At 42.1% G+C, this 20,502-nt stretch overlaps 2 protein-coding genes across 3 annotated transcripts in view; both read left to right on the top strand.

Moving 5' to 3' along the window:
• Positions 1-23: 23 nt before the first annotated feature.
• Positions 24-7,745, top strand: LOC141951575 (protein FAM83D-B-like). The gene is made up of 4 exons (XM_074888025.1): positions 24-2,767; positions 4,523-4,690; positions 5,291-5,415; positions 5,663-7,745. The coding sequence occupies exons 1-4, from the start codon at positions 2,315-2,317 to the stop codon at positions 6,051-6,053; spliced, it is 1,137 nt and encodes a 378-aa protein (XP_074744126.1). The 5' UTR covers positions 24-2,314; the 3' UTR covers positions 6,054-7,745.
• Positions 7,746-8,766: 1,021 nt separating this feature from the next.
• DHX35 (DEAH-box helicase 35) overlaps positions 8,767-20,502 on the top strand; it is a 32,512-nt gene continuing 20,776 nt past the window's right edge. For both annotated transcript variants that reach the window (XM_074888023.1, XM_074888022.1), the window contains exons 1-10: positions 8,767-8,825; positions 11,068-11,201; positions 11,563-11,655; positions 12,499-12,576; positions 14,812-14,916; positions 16,136-16,197; positions 16,834-16,903; positions 17,472-17,531; positions 19,575-19,687; positions 20,025-20,121. In XM_074888023.1, the coding sequence (XP_074744124.1) occupies positions 8,786-8,825; positions 11,068-11,201; positions 11,563-11,655; positions 12,499-12,576; positions 14,812-14,916; positions 16,136-16,197; positions 16,834-16,903; positions 17,472-17,531; positions 19,575-19,687; positions 20,025-20,121 (852 nt within the window). In that variant the 5' untranslated portion in view covers positions 8,767-8,785. The remainder of the gene's footprint in view (positions 8,826-11,067; positions 11,202-11,562; positions 11,656-12,498; positions 12,577-14,811; positions 14,917-16,135; positions 16,198-16,833; positions 16,904-17,471; positions 17,532-19,574; positions 19,688-20,024; positions 20,122-20,502) is intronic.

Below are 20,502 nucleotides of genomic sequence, written 5' to 3'. Positions count from 1 at the left end.
ATGATGGTCTGGCTTTAACTTATGTAAACTTGGAAGAATCTGAGTCAGGCTGATCTTGCTCAGAGTGGTTTTGGAGATTTAGCTTACATCAAGGTATACTAAATTTTTTTCTTTCTTATTAATATTGGCTTTTATTTCTACTTTGGCATGAGGGAAAACAACTTTTATAAGGAGCCATAAAGCTAATTTTGTTCAAAGTCTGACTTCAGTGATATGTACATTACTCTTCCACTAAAGTTGTGAAGGGTCTGTTGGAGCAGTTGCAGGTTTTTATCTTCAACTGTATCCTTTTTTCATTAAGCCTTCTGAAATGGACTGAGCTAACTAGCCCTTCAGTTTGATCATCCTCTCATGCCTTTGTGTAGATACACATGTATAAAAAAGTGTGTGTATATATACACATCCTCAGAAAAGCATCTCTTTAAAAGCAAGACCTGGAAGTGGCAGCTTAGCACTCCAAGATAGCTGTACCCATTTTAGGTACAGCCCGGATGGAAATGTTTCTAGTATTCAGAACTAAAAGCTAGATACATCGAACCTGTAAGATCTGGGAATGTATTGCTGAAGTGTTGGGTTTTTGTGCTTGTGAGTGGGAGATGAGGTGATATCTGGCGTTCAGTGTCGTGCTGCAGCACATCTGTTGTACTTCTTTTGGGATGACTTCAAAGAGCTTTGTCTTTTGTGCAACTTGTTACACAGAATTAGGACTCTTAGTCTTAGCTCTGTGAAATGAGCTTCCAGTTCTGGTTGGGCCTAGGAATGTCTAAACCGTCTTGCTTCCATTAAGAGACCTGTAAACACGTTCCTTTTTGGAATGAACTTAGGTGAGACAGTCACTGAGGGCATGTGACAAAGCCCCTGTTCAAAAGTAAACTGACAAATGCACTACGAAATGTTATGGGTTATGTTTGTTAATATTATAGTACGAGAGTGAAAAAAAATATTTTTCTCCTTAGGCTGTCCTATCTGAAATAGTCTGTTTCCTGCTCTATTTATCCTTTATCTACTACTAACTTGGTTTGAGGAGCTGAAGTGCCACTCTTGCTTTTGAAAATACTCTACTTTCAATATTAAATGGATCTTAGGTTAAGTTGCTTTGCAGAGACGTTATCCGAATATTTGTTAGCAATATGCTGTGCAAGTGTGCTCATGTCTGTGCTTGCTGGATCGCTTATCTGAGCAGTGTGTGGATTCTCTCAGCTCTAACCTGTACTGTTTTTCTTTAGACCTGCATCCTAGGACTTTAGTGACCAACCAGGCTGAATTCTGCCCACTCGAATCAGTCTGGGCTACGTATTTTCTTATTTTTGGGCCCGTGTGTCCAGTAGATGGCACATTTCAGCTGTTGTCTTGAATATTCTCCTAAACAGTAATGAATGGGTGAATGAACAGAAAAATATCCAAACTCAAAAAGGCTGCAACTTCAGTGCAGAGAGCAACTAACTTTAGCAGGTCTATCTCTGGAATTTATCTGGACAAAAAGGCTTAGCTACTTTCATTGTTGGATTTCAAAGCAGCCGTGCCTTCCCTAAAGCTGTAAGGCAGATGTATGAAGAGGTGCAGGTGGGGAAAAAAAATTCTGCCTGCACTTGTTTAAAAAGATGGGATGCTTTTTTGCCCGATCCCTGGAGCTGGAACACCAGGAGTGAAGCAAGTTGTAGAGAGGGAGCCACGATGTGCCTTCAAAGCCATTCTCGAGTTGTATTTTTAAGAGCTCATGTTCAGCAGTGCTTGAATGTATGTAAGTACCCGATGAATACATACATGAATGTATGTAAAATCAACCTCTCTGCTCGATGTGCTTTTTAACTTTATTACACGGTGCAGCTGTTACGGTACTCTCTGAGCAACGAGAAGCAGTTTACAAATAAACTCCTTTTGCCGCGGGGGTTTTCACCCGATCCTGGCCGAGCTTTGTGTTCCCTTTGTTTGGCATTTCGAGCCTGGGTGACTAAGGCGGCGCTGCCCCTGTCGCCGGTGCCCTCCTGCCGCTCGGGGCGGGCTGAGCCCCGGGCCCTCCGACCCGCGGAGCCTTTTGATGCGGGCCGGGAGCCGGCCGAGGGCTGCGCGGCCTCTCGCTGCTTAATTCGAGGCTCGCGTCGGCTGGGGCTTCCCTGGGCGGGGGGAGGCACCCGGCGCTGCCGCCCCAGACCGCCCCGCGGGCGACGCTGCTCCGGCGCCGTTCCCGTCCCGCTGCCGGCTCCTCTCTCCCCCGCGGGGCTCCCGGCGGGAGGCGGGGACGGGCGCTCCCGCGCGTGGGGCCGGCCCCGCCGAGCCGCTATAAAGGCTCCGCCGGGGCCGGGCCGGGCGCGCCATGGCCAACCCGTCGCAGTGCCTGGAGGAGGGCGCCGGGCGCTGGCCGCCGCGGCCGCCCGGGCCGTACAGCGAGGCGCAGCGGCTGGCGCTGGAGGAGCTGGTGGCGGGCGGCCCCGAGGCGCTGCGGGCCTTCCTGCGGCGGGAGCAGCTGCCGCCGTTCCTGTCGGAGCCCGAGGTGCAGGCCATCGCGCGGGGCGCCCTGCCGCCCGCCGCGGCCCCGGAGCCGGCGGGCGAGCCCTCGGCCGGCGCCTCCCTCGACGCCTCCTCGCTCACCTACTTCCCCGAGCGCTCGGACCTGGAGCCGCCGGCGCTGGAGCTGGGCTGGCCGGGCTTCGCCAGCGGCGCCTTCCGCGGGCTGACGCGGGTGGAGGCTCACTTCCAGCCGGGCTGCGGGGACAGCATCTACGGCTGCAAGGAGGCGGTGCGGCGGCAGATCCGCTCCGCCCGGCAGGTCGGTGACTGCGCTCCGCGGCCAGACCCCGCGCCCCGCTCCCGCCTCGTCCTTCCCCCCGCACTGTCTTCTACAGAAGCCCCCGGGTTTACTCTGCTACTTTGTTACTGCTTTGGGGGTTTCCTGCCACCTTTGTATTTATTTTTTTAATAGGTTCGTTAATCGCAGCCGTTTTTGCCCCGCACTGATGCAAACCGAGCCCGCGCTGTCCCGGCCTCGCTCAGCTCGGCACCGGCGGGCGATGCGCCCGCAGCGCGCCCGTCCCCAGCCCCTCGAACTCGCCGTTGCTTCCCCGTGGTGCGGCGGGGACACCTCGGCTCGGCCCGCGGGACAGACCTGCGAGGGCAGGAGCTGGCTCCCGGGGGAGGTTTCACTCGAGGAGCTTGGGCGAGTACTCAGATCTTGGCATAAAATAGCGTGAGAATCTGAATAACTTGAAGACAAACTTCATTTGTATCTTAAGTGGGGAGGTGAGATACCAAGAACAGTCAGACACTGGTGAATTTTTTTACTGTTTCTTTTCATATTTGAGAATTTTGAAAGACTCTGGAAATAAGCTCACCTTTTTCTTCCGGCAATGCTTTTGAGGAAAACACATCTGTCCTCACAAAAACCCCCTCTTGCCTAGGAATCGGAGACCAAATTTGTCTAACACAGAACTAGACCCCTGTTTTGGCCGTATCTCAGGGCGAGGAGGAAATCTGAAGCGATACGTTTATTTTACCACTGTTCTGTTCTTCCCAGATATTTTCGGCACCACCAAACACCTCCACGATCAGCAAGGTGCTCCTGTTACACCAAAAGTTACTGATGTAGCTGCCGAGGCTGACAGCAATGTCTTTCTTTTCTGATGCAAAACACTTTTTTTACCATCTCGCTTCAGTTTTTGGAGAGGTGTCAAGTCTTCTGCTGCCTTATAGGTCTTGGCACTGCTCTAGAGGTGGAGGAAAGGAGAAAATGCTCAGATTTCCATAATTTCTTCTTGAAAGTGAAGTTATGTGGTTAAAAAGGGAAAACTTTTGTACAACCTTAATTAAAAACCATGAACAACATGCTACTGAACAGATGCAGGGGCTATCGATGCTGCTAACTAGTGATGAACTCTGATTTTTAAATAGAGGAAAGGTGTCTTTCTACAACAGGCTTTCAGGCTGGGTTGTTCATACCTATTGAACAAAAAAAAGATGCAGATCCTGGCAAAAGAAGCTTCAATGCCTGCTGCTGAAATTATAGTAAAAAGTGGAATTCTACAATGCAGTAATAAAAATCTTAAATGATGTTATCTGCTATAAATCAGTCAAGTGACCACAAATTGGGGCAAATAATCTTTAACAACAATTTCTGTCCATAAATTCCATACATATTTTTTTATATTTAACTACACAGGGACATGAGTAAGTGATCATAGTGAAGAGGCAATGTATGTTGTGTCTCCTGTACCTCAGTGTGCTGTACTCAGTAATCACCTTTACCAAAATACCATTGTCTTCACAGAACTTTATTCTAATTAGTTTTTTTTCCTTTCTCTTCTCTTTCCTATATGCCTGTTAAATGTTTCAGCAGTCCTGTGAACAACAGAAGAATACACCATATCACAGAAGACTGTACCATGTTCCATTACCACCAGGAAAAAAAAAACCAAACAAAAAGAGGGAGGGGTGGGAATATTTAATTTGGAAGTCAAATTCCTCATATGCCATCTCCCTTGGGATGCTGTGGAAACAGCCTAATGATCTCTTCTGAAACTTGTTGCAGATGATTGCCCTGGTTATGGATTCCTTCACTGATACCGATATCTTCAAAGACCTCTTGGAAGCTTGTAGCCAGCGGCAAGTAAAAGCATATATCCTTCTAGATCAGTCTTCATTTTCCCACTTTCTAAAAATGTGCAAGGATCTGGGAGTTGACCTCGAACAGGAAAAGGTGAGCCTTGTTGTATTTATAGGGATAGAGAGTCGATCCTCTTATGACTGTAGTCTTTGAGCTATCAGAAGAGGAAATTATTATGCCTGCTGCCATAAAATGGGGTTTATGTAGCTCTAGTTCTTTCTTGGAAGATTTAACAGTTCTTACATAAGAAGGCAATTAATAGAAAAACCAAAATCTTTACAAGTGGATGTTACAGGTGCTTTCTGAGCACAAATATTAATTGGCTATTCAAGGAAAGGCAGGAGGAATGTCCAGTTGCTAAAGCATGACTGGAGTTGCTCAGGCTCGCCGAGACCTTGAAGGCTGGTGGAGAAGCAGGTTCTGTCACAGAAGAGTCTGTGGAGTTTGGGTCCCTCCAACAGGAGTTTTTACAGTCACATTCTGCACAATCAGCGTATAGGTTTGCCCCTTAATGCCACCTCTTTGCCTACTGAAACAAGACAAAATTCTCATTTGGTTCCTAGAGGCTGAAGCTTATGGCACTGTGCAGCAACCTTTGCTAGTTCCTCAGTGATCGTTATTCTTGCGCGTTACTCCTTTACATGCAATCATTTAACTTTGAAATCCACGTCACGCTTGCCGTATCTTTAACAGCTGATGAGAATTCGAAATATCACTGGGAAAACATACTACACGAGGTCTGGTGCCAAAATTGTTGGTAAAGTCCGTGAAAAGTTCATGTTAATTGATGGCATTAGAGTGACAACGGGCTCCTACAGGCAAGTGCCAATTTCTTTCTGTTGCTTAACACGGTTTCTTTACATGGAAAGGAAAACCAGCCATGTTGCAAAACTGCTTTCCTTATCAGAGTGTTTGTGTAATGTTTGTCCTAAAAAGAGCACACTGCTCATCATTTGCATTGTAAGAACAATTTAACTAAATGTGATGAAAGAGAATTTTCAGTTAATACTTTGTTTACTATTTATTTTTAATTAACTCAGAGTTTTCTCATTCTTCCTTTGCTAGTTTCACGTGGATGGATGGGAAGCTGAACAGCAGTAACATTTTGATTCTGTCAGGCCCCGCGGTTGCACACTTTGACCTGGAATTTCGGATTCTTTATGCACGGTCAAAGCCTATCAACCTCAAAGAGTTATCCAGCTGCAAGAGGAACAGGGTGTTGGACCAGCTGGTCAGGATAACAGTGGCTTCCAGAGACTCGACCAGGGAAAACTTCCTAGGAATGGAGTTTTTGTATCTTAGAGCATTTGTAGGAAATCTAAAAAGGAAGCGAAGCTGGCTGCATGCCTCAAGGGAGGCAGTCTACATGTCAAATAATGCAATGCATGCCTCTCCGCCACTGACTAAGAGGAATGGCTCTCTAGTTATGAGGCCACACTGGATCGTAGAGAGATGAATTGCACATTCACTCGGTGCGAGAAGCAGAACCTCAGGAAGCACGTCCAGCCGTCCATGTCCAGTACTGTCTTACTGTATGTTTGTGAGAGCAGCTGGGAAACAAACCTCGAACTGAGAGAAAGCGATACTGGAATTGTGGTTTTGTTTGAAGACCACTGTAATGCAGAGCAACAGATACAGTTATAGCATTGTCTTAGGCTCAGATGTGTTTTAAAAAAAATACTCTAACACCTAGAAAGCAGTTACTGACTTCTAGTATTCTGTCAGATTTTCATTTTTCAACCTATTCTTTACATGTTTTAAGCTGATGGGTTAGCAGTGTCTTAGCTCAGTAGCTCAAACCTTTTTGTAAGGAATCCAGGTATAGCAAATAATACTACTTAAAACTCTTCCAAAGATGAATATCAGGACTGCTGTATGGCTCTGAAATCAGTCTAAGTTTAGTCTTGTGTTGCATGAACTCTCCACAAACTGTTTCATGACACAGAACCGGAGTAATCATAATCTAGAAACTAGTAGACCAGTACCATGCTGCTAGTCCTCAAATGTCACATTTTCTTTACATGAAGCTGTGCTGCTAGGCAGAATGAGCTAACATGTCAGGCAAACAAGGCTTTCACAATGATTGAACTTCAAATTACCTTTTCTTTACAATTATAAGAATACTTGGATTGTTGGACATCATGCAATAAATGTATGCAAGGGATAGTGTTCCTAAGAACTTACTATGTTTGTAGCAGAGCCAAATGAGACCATTTTCTTGGCATTACTATATATTACTATACATACTTTTTGTTTTCTTTATGGTTGCTACTGCTGTCTGATCTTATGGGAAAAGCTGAGTAGATCTGAAATCTGTGAAGCTGCTGCTACTGCTCGAAAGCCTTACTTTTACCAGCCATGAAATAACATGGAAGTCAGAAATAGAACCGTTTATTTTTAAGGTTTCATGCAAGCTAGATTTTTAAAAATAAAAATCCATCCATTTCTGGAGAAAAACAAAAAAACCCAAATGAATAAACTGTCCTCCCAAACAGTTGTAAAGAGGCACTGAAGTTCCAGCAGCCTGCCAGTGCAGAAACTCTCAGCCCAACCACGGCAGCTGTGGCCAAAGCAAAGGTTCACCATTTCTCGAGTTGTTCTCGAGGCTCTTGGTCGGATATATGCGTGTGTAAGTGTCTTGTGGGTTCTGGGCTTCAAGGGGGAAGGTTAAAACTTAGCTGGGGAATTTCATCTGGGTCCATGCTCAACATCTGCAGGACAGCATTAAATTGGACATGTGGAGCTTACAAACATGACCTTTATGGACAGTGCAATAATGTACTGATTAGGATAGAACTAATCTGCGCCCTTTTGCTTCTGCGCTTACAGTCATGGAAATGTAATAGTTTTGACTGTCCTAATCTGTAAATATTCAGTAGTTTAATCTTTTATCCAGATGTAAAGAAGTTTGAAATAGAAACTTTTATTCTCAACTATATTTTCCATACACATAAAACATACGGTGTTTTAGTCTATGCAAAATATTGTTTATGCAATCTTATTTTCACAATGATATCTGTATATGTTTTCTCAAATATAAGTTTTTAACTTTATTATTCATCTCATTACTTTAATAGGCAACTCTTTCCATGTGCCATCAATAGGGTTTTTTCTCAACAGTTGCTAATATACTGATGATACAAAATAATGTGATGAGTCGTGTTTATTTTGAGAGTGGACTTAATCTGAAAAGTACATTGAAATAAATAACCAGAACTTTAAGAATGTCTTTAATTATAACTGAATAACCTCTTTTTCAAGTGGTTACCTACTTAGCATACGAAATGACCGTGGAGGGACAGCGTTGTGAAGTGCAGTCTGTGTGAATCACCACAACAGCGCTGCCAGTGTATTGTTATTCATGGAGAATGATTAGTAAGAATATAAAGTGATTAGATTTTTTTTTTCATAAGCATGATTTTTTGACAGCATTGCTATAGTTATTAGAAGCTGGTTTTTTGTTTGGTTTTTTTTGTTTGTTTTTTTTTTTCATTCCAGACTATACTTAGTTACTCAAAGTCTACACTGGGTTTGATTCAATAATAACTTCCCTAGGCTGTAATGAGCCTGTGGTAGGGCACCGCTGCATCTATTAACTATTACTGTAATTGTTTTCTTTCTAGTCCTTCAGCTGCCCGAGTGCAACAGCTGTGGTGCACGTAGTGTGGAGGCATCCTCTGTGTGCGATTAGCTCTACTTATGAGACAAGGACTTTTTGGAGGCGATCTTTCAACCCCGTTAAATCCTAGGTTTTCCCCCAGGTTTTACACTTCATTTTAGTACCCGTAGTTCCTGGCAGGCTTGGCTCACGCGTTATCGGTATTTCACTCTCCTCCCCCGGCTCGGAGGTGAAGGCTGCGTCTGTCACACCCGGGTTTCCTCAGCAACACCGCTTCTGCGGGGCTGACTGACCGCACGGGGCTCCCACGGGCTGTCACCCACCGGCAGCCGCTCGTGCCGTTAAGATACGGAAACGCCGAAGCTGCAGCACTTCATGCTTAGCGCCGGTAACGGACGGGGCCCTGGGCCGCCCCTGGAGAAGCGGGGGCAGTGCTCGGCCGGGAGGCGCCTTCCCTCGGCGGGAGCAGCCGGCGAGGCCTCCTCAGGCCCGGCCCGGGCCCCCGCGGCTACGGACGGCGCGTCACGTGGGCCCCGCCCCGCCGCTTCCGGTTGCCCTCTCACCCCAAGATGGCGGCGCCCGTGGGACCGGTGAAGTTTTGGAAGCCGGGTGAGGGGGCGCGGGCGGTGCGGGAGTGGCGGTCCCGGGGCGGTGGGGGTGCGTGTCAGAGAGTGCCTTCCCGCGCTGTCTGTGGCGAGGGCCCCGGCAGCCGCCGGCTGTTGGGGGTCGCCCGGATTTTAGACGCCGAGGACAGAGGAGAAACGCGCTGTCCCTGCGCCGCCGGGGCCTGGCGGGCGGCGAGGTCGCTGCGACTCCAGCTGGGAGCTGCCCAGTGCTGGGGGCGGCAGGGGAGGGGACGGAGTCCGCCCTCAGTCCTCTGGGGTGGGGGTGGACGACTCGCCGGGTGGGTGTGCCCCCCCCTCGTGTGGGGCTCGGCTGGCTGGAGAAACGCGCTGGGGAACCTGAAGAAGTTTATTAAAGGGAGGTGCGAAGTCCTGCCCCTGAGGGGGAGTAACCCCAGGTGCCGCACAGCGGGGAGAGCAGCTCAGCAGAGCAGAGGGGACCTCGGGCTACAAGCTGAGCGTGAGCTGTTGGTGAGCCCTGGCAGCAAAGAAGGTCACCCACACCCCCGGCTGCGTGAGGAAGAGCGCTGCTCTTAGGCTGAGGGAGGTGATCCTTCCTCTCAGCGCCATATCGGGGTGCTCTGTGGGCTCCCCAGCACCAGAAAGATATGGGCTTACTGAAGTAGGTCCACAAAGTGACAGACCAAAAAGCCAGTTGAGAGATGGGAGCATGCAACATGCAAGGGGGGGCTGAGAGAGCTGGGACTGCGCAGCCTGGAGAAGAGGAGTCTCAGGAGGATCTTTTTGTTGTATATAAATACTTGATAGGGGGGTGTAAAGAAGAGGGAGTCAGACTCTTCTTGGTAGCGCCTACTGACAGTACAAGAGGCAATGGGCACAAGCTGAAACATGAGAAAGTCAGCTTAAACATGAGAAAAACCTTTTCTACTCTGTGGGTGACGAGGTTCTAGAACAAACAGTCAGGTGGGTTGTGGGGTCTCCAACCCATCTGAACGAGGACCTGTTGTAAGTGACCCTGTAGTAAGCAGGGTGATGGTCTAGAAGGTCTCCAGAGGTGCCTCCCAGCTCTGCTGTGGCTCTGTGATTGTTCCCTCGGGGTATGGGCAGTTGTATACCTTCTCATTCACTTATCCCAAAGGGGAGCTTAGTGGGACTGGGTTTGGTAAATTTTTAAAAATTGGTCACTGTGTTGTGGTATGCCATGGCTTGCAAAGCTATTCCACAGCCAAGATTAGTTTAGCAAACAGCTTCTTAATAATTTGAATATTATAATAATATGTGCATATATACAATATGTATATATGTAGTAATATGTTGACAGTTGTGTATTAAAAAAAGCACAGAAAATGCTGTGAAAGAAAATCTGTGGGTGGTGAGAAGCAATATCTGTTAACTTCATTGATTTGTCAAGATCCAGATATTCAAGTCCCTGGTTCTTAACTTCCCCATCTGTCCTGGGTACTGAATAGTTATTGGAATCATTGCTAATCACTCTTAAAATTGGATCAAATTGCCATAAAAGTTGCTTGGCAGCTTTGAATAGGGACTGTTTTTAAACAGTGGAGAAAGTGGAAAAAGCCCAAACAAGCAAATCCTCCAAACAGGGAAATCCTTCTCTTTGCTCTCAGACTTTTCCAGTTGAATCTGCATCTGGAGATGACACATTTTGTTACTGAGATGAGTTTTTGTTTCTAGTTCACTTGCATGATTCAGCATTTTCAGTTGTCAGTAGTTTTATAGTAACCTGCAGCAGGAATAAATGAAGTTTCAGTTACTGAGGTAAATTCAGATCTGAACCAAGTGGCATATCTCATGAGCAGGCGAGGTTGAATGTTTATACAGTTGAGGTTAGTCAGGGAAGTTCTGTTGCATGTCTGACTGGCTGGCTTAAAATCCATGGATGTACTTCTGAGAAGGATACTGAAGATATATCTGAACTGTTGCACGGAAAAAGAAGCTCCCAAGAGCTCGCTGTATATTTTTCACATGTTCTTTTTTTCCTCCTTTATCTTCTTTTAAGAATTCAAATACTTATTCACATTAGATTTGCTTTTTTTTTTAACCAGCAGGGGACACATATTTTATTTGAAAGAATTTCTGCGTGTTTACTGTTAGCTAATATTTTGATTATCGTCACAGAAAAGTTAGCTTTGATATATGCTGCTACTCATGATTCCTCCTTTTAAGGAACATGTTTATTTTGGTTGTATTGTGATACACTAGGCAGAAGTGTGCTCTTCTAGTTAAAATTCACTTTCCTCATCTAGGCACAGAAGGTCCTGGTGTCAGTGTCTCAGAGGAGAGGCAGAGTCCTGCTGAGAGTAGTGGCATAACCATCATCTATAATCCTTATGCTTCCCTTTCTATTGAACAACAAAGACAAAAGCTGCCTGTTTTTAAGGTACGGAAGTTCTTTTTGGTATATTAAATCTATTGTATGATGTTTGGCTCATGTCTTTTCTTAAAAGAGAAGGAGAGAACCGCTTTACAATATAAAGTAATAATTTTATGACCTTGCTCTCTTCATTTGTTGGAATTGATTGTCCTGTTTGACAACTGTTACTGACAGTTTTACAGGCTTTGACATTTATGTTATTTACTATATGTTGTACATATCATTTATAGATTTCAAAGAACTGTTTAGCTTTTGGCAGCAAACTCCATGTAAAATGGGTTTACTATGTCTGTTAGATATGTAAATTTAAATTATTTTCTTATTTTTGTACATGTTTTTGATACTTAAATGTCATCTTCTCTTTCAGCTAAGAAATCACATACTTTATCTAGTGGAGAACTATCAAACTCTAGTGATTGTTGGGGAAACAGGTTGTGGGAAATCAACACAGATTCCACAAGTAAGTGTCTGTTAAAGTTGGTGAAATCAGGTATTCCCTTGTGGGATTTTACATGAAACCTTAAACCTGCAACCCAGAACTGCAGTGTGAGAATGGAATTCACCTGTGCTCGTGTGTGTGACCAAAAGGAGAGAAATATAAGGAGAAAATAGCGGGAGCTGGTATATCTGTAATATAAAACCTCCTTCCACTACAGTAAAGGACCATATTCAACAAATAAGTTTATGCTGGTACAAATACTAGTCACTGTGCTATAGTGGGTGTTTATTACTCTATCAGAATCATGTTTAAAATTTTGTTGAGGATATGTTTTTAAGAAGGAAAAAAGGTACGATTTTCTTACAAACTTTCCTCTTGGAAATTTTTGGAATGTTGTATTTTTTCTGGTTTTGTAAAACATTCTCTTTTGTGACAGGAATGAAAAAAGTCTGATAATGTTTCAATGTTAGTTCTTGATTTTAACTCAAAAAATTGCAGACTAATGATGAATGCCACCTGCCTCACTGTGAGCACAGGACTTGTGCTGCTTAGCTTTTTTTCTTAAAGGGATTATAAAATAAAGGAAAGAAGAGAAGAAGATGAAGTAGTTAAAAAATACTTGAGACCCAAAGAACTGCTCTTAGATGCTTTCTGAAAGCACGTGTGCTTAGGAAGTAGGTATTGTACTGTATTACTTCCAATGGTGAGATTAATAATGCACAAAATCTCTAAGTGACTAATTTGCCTAAGGTCACGCATCAGTTGGTGTCAGAACCAGGAAAAAGCACATAGTGTGGAGAGCTAACACCTTGCTGTAATCACAGCACAACCAATTAATTTCTTATCCTCGATATTTGTTTGCAGTACCTAGCAGAAGCTGGCTGGACAGCTGAAGGAAGAGTTGTTGGAGTGACGCAGCCTCGTCGGGTTGCTGCTGTTTCAGTGAGTTTCTCCACTGTGTCCAAATTTTCCCAGTTTGTTGTCATAATAACCTCCAATTTATTAGCAGGCTTTGCTGAATAGCAGGAATCACAACTGTGTGAGCTCCTGAATGAATAGATGTTTCCGCTTATCTTCCTCACAGGATGGCTGGTACTATACACTGAATTCAACCTGATTAGTAGGTCTTGCCAGAGATTCTGAGTCCAGAATCGCAGATGTGGAAGCTTTGAATTAAAATTGAGTGGCATCAGCAGAACTGTGTATAGAAGTTAGGGCTGTGCAGGTTTGAGCTATGATTGACTGCACTAGAACTGTGCTTGTGTGACCCTTAACTTCTTTCACAGAGTAAAGTAGTGATATAAATCAGTGTACATTAACATAGCCAGTAGAAGGAGGAGGAGGGTGTGTACCCCTTTCTAGCAACTCATACGTAGTGTTTTTTTAATTTTTTTTTTTGTTCTTGTGGGATTTTTTTTTTTGTTTCTTCCTGTAAGAGTGTCAGGGAAAAGAGGAAACAATTTTATTGTGAGAAATCTTTTTATATACGTAATATGTCTAGGAGAGCATAATGTCAACTGCATGTACTAGGAGAGGAAGAAGACAAGATGCTGAGGGCAATAACCTGTAGTCTCTGTTAATACTCTGCACAGAAAGCATCCAGTGTTCCCTGACTTCATAACTGAAGCCAAACACTGACTTGGTGGGGTGAAGTTTCTGCTGCAGCATTCTTTTTGTACAGAAGACTGAGATGCCATTTTGTAACCCTCATTGTGCCTGTTCTTTATAATGTATTAAACTGTACCTGCAACAAATCAGCTTATGCCTCTGCTCAAAATGTCGTAGACTGAGCAGCTGTACAGCTTGCTGTTTCATCTCATCCAGTGGTCTTTGACCAGATCCAACGTGGTTAAGCAAACAGTCTCTAGCAGTGAATCTGCATCCTGTGCTTCGGGCAGTCTGCCTGCAGTGCCCTCCCTTTTCTCCTTCATAGGACATCCAGCTGACAGTGCGTGGTTCTACAGGAGATACTGTGTATACTGCAATGATTTCTCACGTGACAGACTTACTTCTCTTTTCTCTTTCATGTCTTAACGCATTTTTAAGCCTAAAATAAAAAGCTTACTCAGTTAGGGCTTAGTATATAGACGCAGTAGGATTTTTCTTCAAGAATGTCATTGCAAACTGTGTGGACTGTGTGGCTGTTGCAGGGACGTGAGAGATATGGTTGATGATTTACTGCTTTGTCTTGAACTGAAAGCAATCTTTTAAGAGGTGTGCTTATCTGCGTTCCCATCTAGAGTGTGGGGGTTGTCAGAAGTAAAGATAAGTAGTTTCAGAGGCATAAAGCACAGTTTAGAAATTCCTGAACTTCTGTTTGCATTACCCAGACTGACAATTATCCTGAATGCTTGGGCTGAAAGTGATTCAGTGATAAGATTCCATGTGAAATCATGAATTTGCTGCCTGCTGGTATAGTTTAGAATGTCACTCAAATGATTGAGAGTAGCTTGCTTTTGGAATTCTACTAGGACTAATGTATGTATTGTGGAGTTTTATTGTGTCTTTAATAAATGTCTTTCCAGCTTGCTGAAACCATGGCCTGATAATACCTAATATTCTGTAGAGTAAGTCCAAATAACTCGGGATTTTTAGCTAAAGGAGCTCTTGGCTTAAAACTGGTCCAGGTAGTACTGTTCCAAAAACTGTTGCTTATTTTAATTATTCTGCCAGTTCTCTGTCTGTTTTCTGCATAGAAGATTATGTATTTCAAAAAGTACAGTAGCATCTTTATTTAAAAAAAAAAAAAGGACAGATTAGGTTAACTGGTAACTTTTTTCTGCATGCCATATACCTGTACTCTTTCCCTTTTCACATGCCAACTGTGTTCTTAAATTGAATTCCTGCAATTGCTGGTAGGTGGTCCTTCCCCAACCTTGTGACTGGTTGAGTGGCTGCCTTTGTAGGTCTGTCAGAGGACTTATCACAGAAAGGTACCTCCGTAGCATTCCTGAGTAGAAGCAGTGTGAAACAGATTTATTAAGTTACACTAAAACACTTTAAAAGTATTTACCACTTGTATGTGCTGTTACATCAAACAGAATTTTGAATGAGAACAAATAATTCTTTGGAAGCATTAGCTCTGTTCCTGTTTTGATGCCAGTCCTCTATGGACAAAATGAATACAATGAAGTGTGTTGTGAGCTGTCTCTTGTTTATAAGAATCTCTTTCCTCAGGTTGCAGGACGAGTTGCTGATGAAAGAGGAGCAGTGTTGGGGCATGAAGTTGGATACTGTATTCGGTTTGATGACTGCACAGATCCACAGGCTACAAGAATTAAGGTGAAACATGAACAGTATGTGGTTACTCTGAAACTCTTCAAGTACTTTTGCAAAATTAATGAGAACCTTGTGATGCCCCGTAAAGAGTGCCCCAAAAGTGTGCTTGAAATGGCCGTGGCTATCCAAACCTTAATAAAACGAGTACGTGTTCAATTCTGCTAGTCTGGCAGCTACCATTTTAAACCTAAAGGAGGTTTTCAAGGTAGATATGGCCAGATGTTGGTACAGTGCTAGTGTGATCTGATAAGTCACTCAAAGTCAGTGAAAGACTGCAGTGAATCACAGCTAAAGATCCTCACCACCCTAAAAATAGATTTTGATTAAAAGCGCAGATAAAACATAAAATGAGTAGGCTAACTGGGAGTAATTTGATGTGGATTAAATAGCAAGCTTTGCAGCTGTTCTTTAGTGCTGTAAGCAATATTAGTGTTGCTTGTGTTGTGTACAGACGAGAATTTGCTTTAGTTATGCTGGAATAGCAATGATGATCAATGAGACAATTTACTCTGATTTTTTTTCTGAGGCTAGTAGCCCTTTTAAAGTGAAAGAAATGGAGATGTTTGTTCATTAAATGCAGCTGAAATAATCTTTTTTTTTTTTGAGTGTGATGATTAATCACTTGGGGTTGGAAATTTGAAGGTTTTTACCTTGCATACCAGTTATTGCCCAGTTCAAGGCCACCGTTGGAGTCCCAAACTACTGTTTTGATGGCTACACAAAGCTGGTGGGTTTCCACTAGTTAGTATGAAGAAAGTATTAAATTAAAATGTTGTGTTTTCTTGAAATGTTAAGGTTTGTGTTCTGGTCAGAATTGTGTAATAGATATTAAGTAGCCTACTTTGAGAGGGTCAAGTCTGGTTTGGCACACAGGATGTTATTGGTAGAGCAGATTTAGCCATGTTACAGACAAGAGTGAAGACACTTCTATTGCCATGCTCCAGTGCTGCCAATCTGTTATTTTATTTCAATACAAAAATAACTAATTTTTAAAAATTCAATACTGATTAAAAAGCAGTCACACTGCTTATCTCTGGATTAACACTCAAATATATATTTGGCTTCTGTAGCTGAAAATAGATCAATTTAATAGATCATTAGAAAATTAAAGGCAAGGAAAAATTTAAGCAAAAACCTAGAAAATCATCTTTAACAATCACATGAGTAATCAAGACTGCCTGTTAGGATATTTTTTTACATTTTTCCTTGCATTCACTTTTAGTTTCTAACTGATGGTATGCTGGTGAGGGAGATGATGGCTGATCCTTTATTAACAAGATACAGGTAAGGAAATATGGTATGAATACTTGCTGAAGTGTGATTTGCTAAAAAAACTGCATTTTTTTTAGACATGGTTATTATAAATTAAATACTAAAAGATGTGAAAATTATTTTAGCAGTTTGACTTCTTTATGTTGTAAAGACTGTTAGAAAATCAATTGATCATTGCAGCAACAAAGCCAGGAGGATTTGGTGCTGTGATTTTGTAACAAAAGTTAAATGGGCCTCATGGAGTCTGAATGTGTTCATTTACTAGTTTTAAATTCAATTTTTCTTTCTGGTGCTAATCAAATTAAAAAAAAAAAAAAACCACAACAAAAAACCCAACAACAAACACAGGCTATGCTGGTATCCAGAAAACCCATGCAATACAGTAAAGATAGACCTTTTTTCTCCTTCCCCTTTCCAAAAGCTAGCCTGAGTAAAGAACAGTATGTATGTGCCACATGATGTTATCTACATTTTCCTCCCTACTTTGTCACTGTGCTTTTTTTAACTTCCACAATTTTCTAAGCGGATGTAAACAGTAATAGTCCAGCAGCAGATTTCAAATAATGATATTTCTAGAAGACAGGAAGACACTGATTCTAGTGTCAATCAAACCACTTCTGAAATCTTGTCTTTCTGCTTTATTCACAGTGTGCTCATGCTGGATGAAGCCCATGAAAGAACTCTTTATACAGATATTGCCATTGGCTTACTAAAAAAGGTTTGGTTTTTTTTAATGTTCTCTGTAACTGTTTTCATTTTCATCCTTTTCATTAAACCTCTGATCCTGATGGCTGTAGTGAACCCATTTCAGAGAGGGTGGTTTCTAGTTCCTCATTCATCCTGCAGCTTATTGTACATACCCAGCTATTTACTTTAGACATCTGACACTCAGGATCCTCTATTTCCTTCCCTTGATTGTGAAATGTCTCCTTAGATTATATTAGCAAAAAGGTAGTCTTCATTCTGCTGCTGATGATCATGTGAAGTGATCTGATAGGGGGTTGTTGCTGACTTCAAGCTACTAAAGATCTGACTCCCACCAGAAATTAAGAGTAAACTATAATGATTACAGACTGAATGCCCTTAAAATGAATGTATAAAACTCCAAACAGTCATCAGGTTGTTAGATCTATGGGGTGACATGGGTGCTTCAGTTCATTGGCTGTCTTGTAGTTTTAAAGTATTTTTAAAGAAGTTATTGGTAATCTGGATGCTCTAAAACTTGGTTCTAGTCTTATATCTCAGAAAATAGTTTTTACTCTGGATGTTCTTGATCTCTGTCCTAGGTTCAAAAGAAGCGTGGGGATCTTCGACTGATTGTGGCTTCAGCCACCTTGGATGCAGAGGTATAGCTCACAGATTTGGTTTGAAACTAAGTGACCTTAAGTGACAGCTCCAGTTCTATTTATATACAGCTTATCCTCTGTGCTGTTTGCTTCTTGTGAAGCATTACTGCTGTTTGAGTGGTGGAGAAGAGAGGAAGGAGTGCAGGAAAAAAATCTGCTGTAGTTAAGTTGCTGTGTTTGGCTTTCATTTTTATTAGCAAACTTTTTCAGAAGTGAATTTAAATACGAATCTGCTTTTCATATATTGATGCCTTTTGTCCTTTTATTGGCATTGTTATATAAAAAGATGTTCTCTTGGCTTAATGTAGCCTGGTAAGAGACATTGGTTTAGCTCTGTTTTGCTGATAGCAATAATTTGAGACAACCACAGACCAGTAAAAATAAGTGATTAAAAAGTAGATTTAATTTCAGTGAGATTTTACTATTTCCCTGATTGACTTCGGCCTTGGAAACTTATGTAATGTGACTAAAAATGTTGTTAATTTAATTTTGAGTAGGAACAGAAGAAAAGCTCTCCTAGCCCAGAGCAGCGTTTCATCCAGCCTGGTGTTCTGTCTGTAGCAGCAGCAGCCATAGGAGATGCTGTTTAGGGAGAGCATATGAGCCTGTCCACCTGCTGTGGGTCTGTTCTCTGTGAGCTGCCTCAGCATCCGCAGTGGTTGTAATAAAAGATACTAGACAGTACTTCCTGCTGGTTCCTTCTTGTGTGTGTTTATGGACCTGCTGTTTGTTAATTTGTCTTTGAATCTGCTTGAGGAAGCTGTAAGTCTCCAGGACATCATGTGAGAGGCAATTTTCATAAGTTTGCCACCTACTATATAATGAAGTACTCTGTTTAATTTCTTTTAAACCTGCTAGTTTCATCAAGGACCTCCTAGTTCTAGTAGTGTAGGATTCTTTTTTTAAAACAAAACCAAAACAACAACCAAACCAAAAACTGCACCGGTTTTACATTTACTTTTTCTGGTACCTTTGATTCTGTAAACCTCAGCTGTGTGTCTTCTTAACCTTCTTCTCCCCAAGCAGAGCCCCAGCCTTTTCAGTGTCTCTTCATAAGGCAGCTACTCCATAGTCCATCACGTTCATTGCTTTTCTCTGTACTTTTTCTAACTCCAGTGTCCTTCATGAGATGTGGTGGTGAGAGCTTGCATGTAGCACTGAAGGTGGAGGTGTACTGAGATTTCCTTTAGTGGCAAATATATGCCATAAATCTTGATAGTGTGCTGAGCTTTGGTAGTACTTACACTACTGTGTATTCTGTATTATATTAGATAACACTTCAATACTTTGCCTTTGCAAAATTTTATCTGCCAGAAATAACACATTTCAAATAGCTTACAGTTAATGTGAAAATACGTTAATACAAGCCAAATGTTTAGTATGACTATGTATACATTTGTTTAAATACAGAAAATTTATGATATCGGTCATAAAAGTTAAGATTCATTATTTGGGTTCTTAATGTTTATTCTTTTGCTGTTATGTATTTAAAATACTTCATGGCAATAAATCTAAATTTCCAAAGATGTCTCGCAACACATAAATCAAAAACATACATCAGTCAGTCTGACCCTGCTTTTATAAAGTGAGATCTTGGTGTTCAGTGAGAGCTGTACAATTTATTTACTCATCCAAAAATGGATGAGAATATGGAAGCTGTACCCAAAACTTCTAGGACCAATTATTTCTATCTTCTTCTTAGGTTTGAGTTTGCTACTGTTATACACCCAATAAAAAGTTTATACATCTACTTTTTCCAGTTGTATCAGCTGATTTAATTAATTTTACTACCCCTTTTTGATCTTTGCTTCTGAAAGTAATAAAGATGCAATACAGTGTATTTGTGCTAAATGCCTGAATCCCAGACAGAATAGAAGGCAACAAAATCAAACTTTAAAATGTTTAAATTGGAACTTTATCAAAATACTGTCAAATTTATGACAAAAACATCCAAGCAGTAGTAATTGAACTTCGTGTCTTTAGGTTTCTCCCGCAATTCTTTGAAGTATCAAACTGAAAGTGTTTGTTTTTATTTTAATGTAGAAATTCAGGGATTTCTTTAATCAAAATGAGAGCGGTGACCCCAGCAAAGATACCAGTGTGATCCTTACTGTTGAGGGGAGGACGTTTCCAGTGGACATCTTTTACATCCAGAGGTGTGTTCCTGTTTGATCTGGTCAGTGGTGATTAGGAGAGTGTACAACTGGTGTTGTTTTGTCTAGGCTGGAGCTCAGAAATTCCAGACCAATGGTAAGGAGGTGTAACATTCAATTTGGGAAACATTTGGATATTGCTTACAGCAACAGAAGTGTTTTTAAGCTTACTGTAGTGTAAAGGAAACAAATTAATTGCTGAAGACTGATTCCCAAGGATGCATCGTGGACTAAATGTGGTATGGCTGATACAAAGCTAGCGCTCTATTTGTTCTGTATGGAAGTGAGGAGTCTGGACCTATTTTTCTGCTAATGTCTCTGCTATTTTCTCTCCCCGTAGTCCTGTTCCAGACTATATAAAATCAACTGTGGAAACTGCAATGAAAATTCACCAGATGGAGAATGATGGTGATATATTGGCATTTTTAACTGGCCAGGTATAGACATAAGATTTTTTTTTTTTTTTTTGCTTTACAGTGCTGTATGTGGGGACTTTGTGAAGCCACCTCAGTCCCTTGCTTTCCTTAGCTGTGCTTACTTTAATCTCATTAAAGATGACAAATATTTCTGCATTGGTGGGAGCAGAATTAGGCCAGTCCGAAAGACTTTTAGAAAAAGTAATTGTGGTCTGGATTTATCAAAGCTAGTGATAGATGATAGTTTTTCTCATTTAATGCTGTATGCTTTTGGCCTTGTTAATAACTGGAACAGTATGTGGGTTTTTTGGTGCTAGTCACACCTATGAAGCTGACAGTGAGTCATCATTATTAGCTAAGGCAAATGGAATTTACATTTATTATGCTTAACATCTGAAGTCT

Source organism: Strix uralensis, chromosome 18 (genome assembly GCF_047716275.1).
Source record: "Strix uralensis isolate ZFMK-TIS-50842 chromosome 18, bStrUra1, whole genome shotgun sequence".
In the NCBI taxonomy this organism is placed as follows: Eukaryota; Metazoa; Chordata; class Aves; order Strigiformes; family Strigidae; genus Strix; species Strix uralensis.
The sequence above is the reverse complement of the archived record's forward strand: the minus strand, read 5'-3'. Positions and strand labels throughout refer to the sequence as shown.

Excerpts from the sequence above, each read along its gene's own strand:
- LOC141951575 (XM_074888025.1), top strand. The coding sequence starts at position 2,315 with ATGGCCAACCCGTCGCAGTGCCTGGAGGAGGGCGCCGGGCGCTGGCCG. Across the intron at positions 2,768-4,522 it reads AGATCCGCTCCGCCCGGCAG|ATGATTGCCCTGGTTATGGA; the intron begins GTCGGTGACTGC and ends AACTTGTTGCAG. Across the intron at positions 5,416-5,662 it reads GTGACAACGGGCTCCTACAG|TTTCACGTGGATGGATGGGA; the intron begins GCAAGTGCCAAT and ends TTCCTTTGCTAG.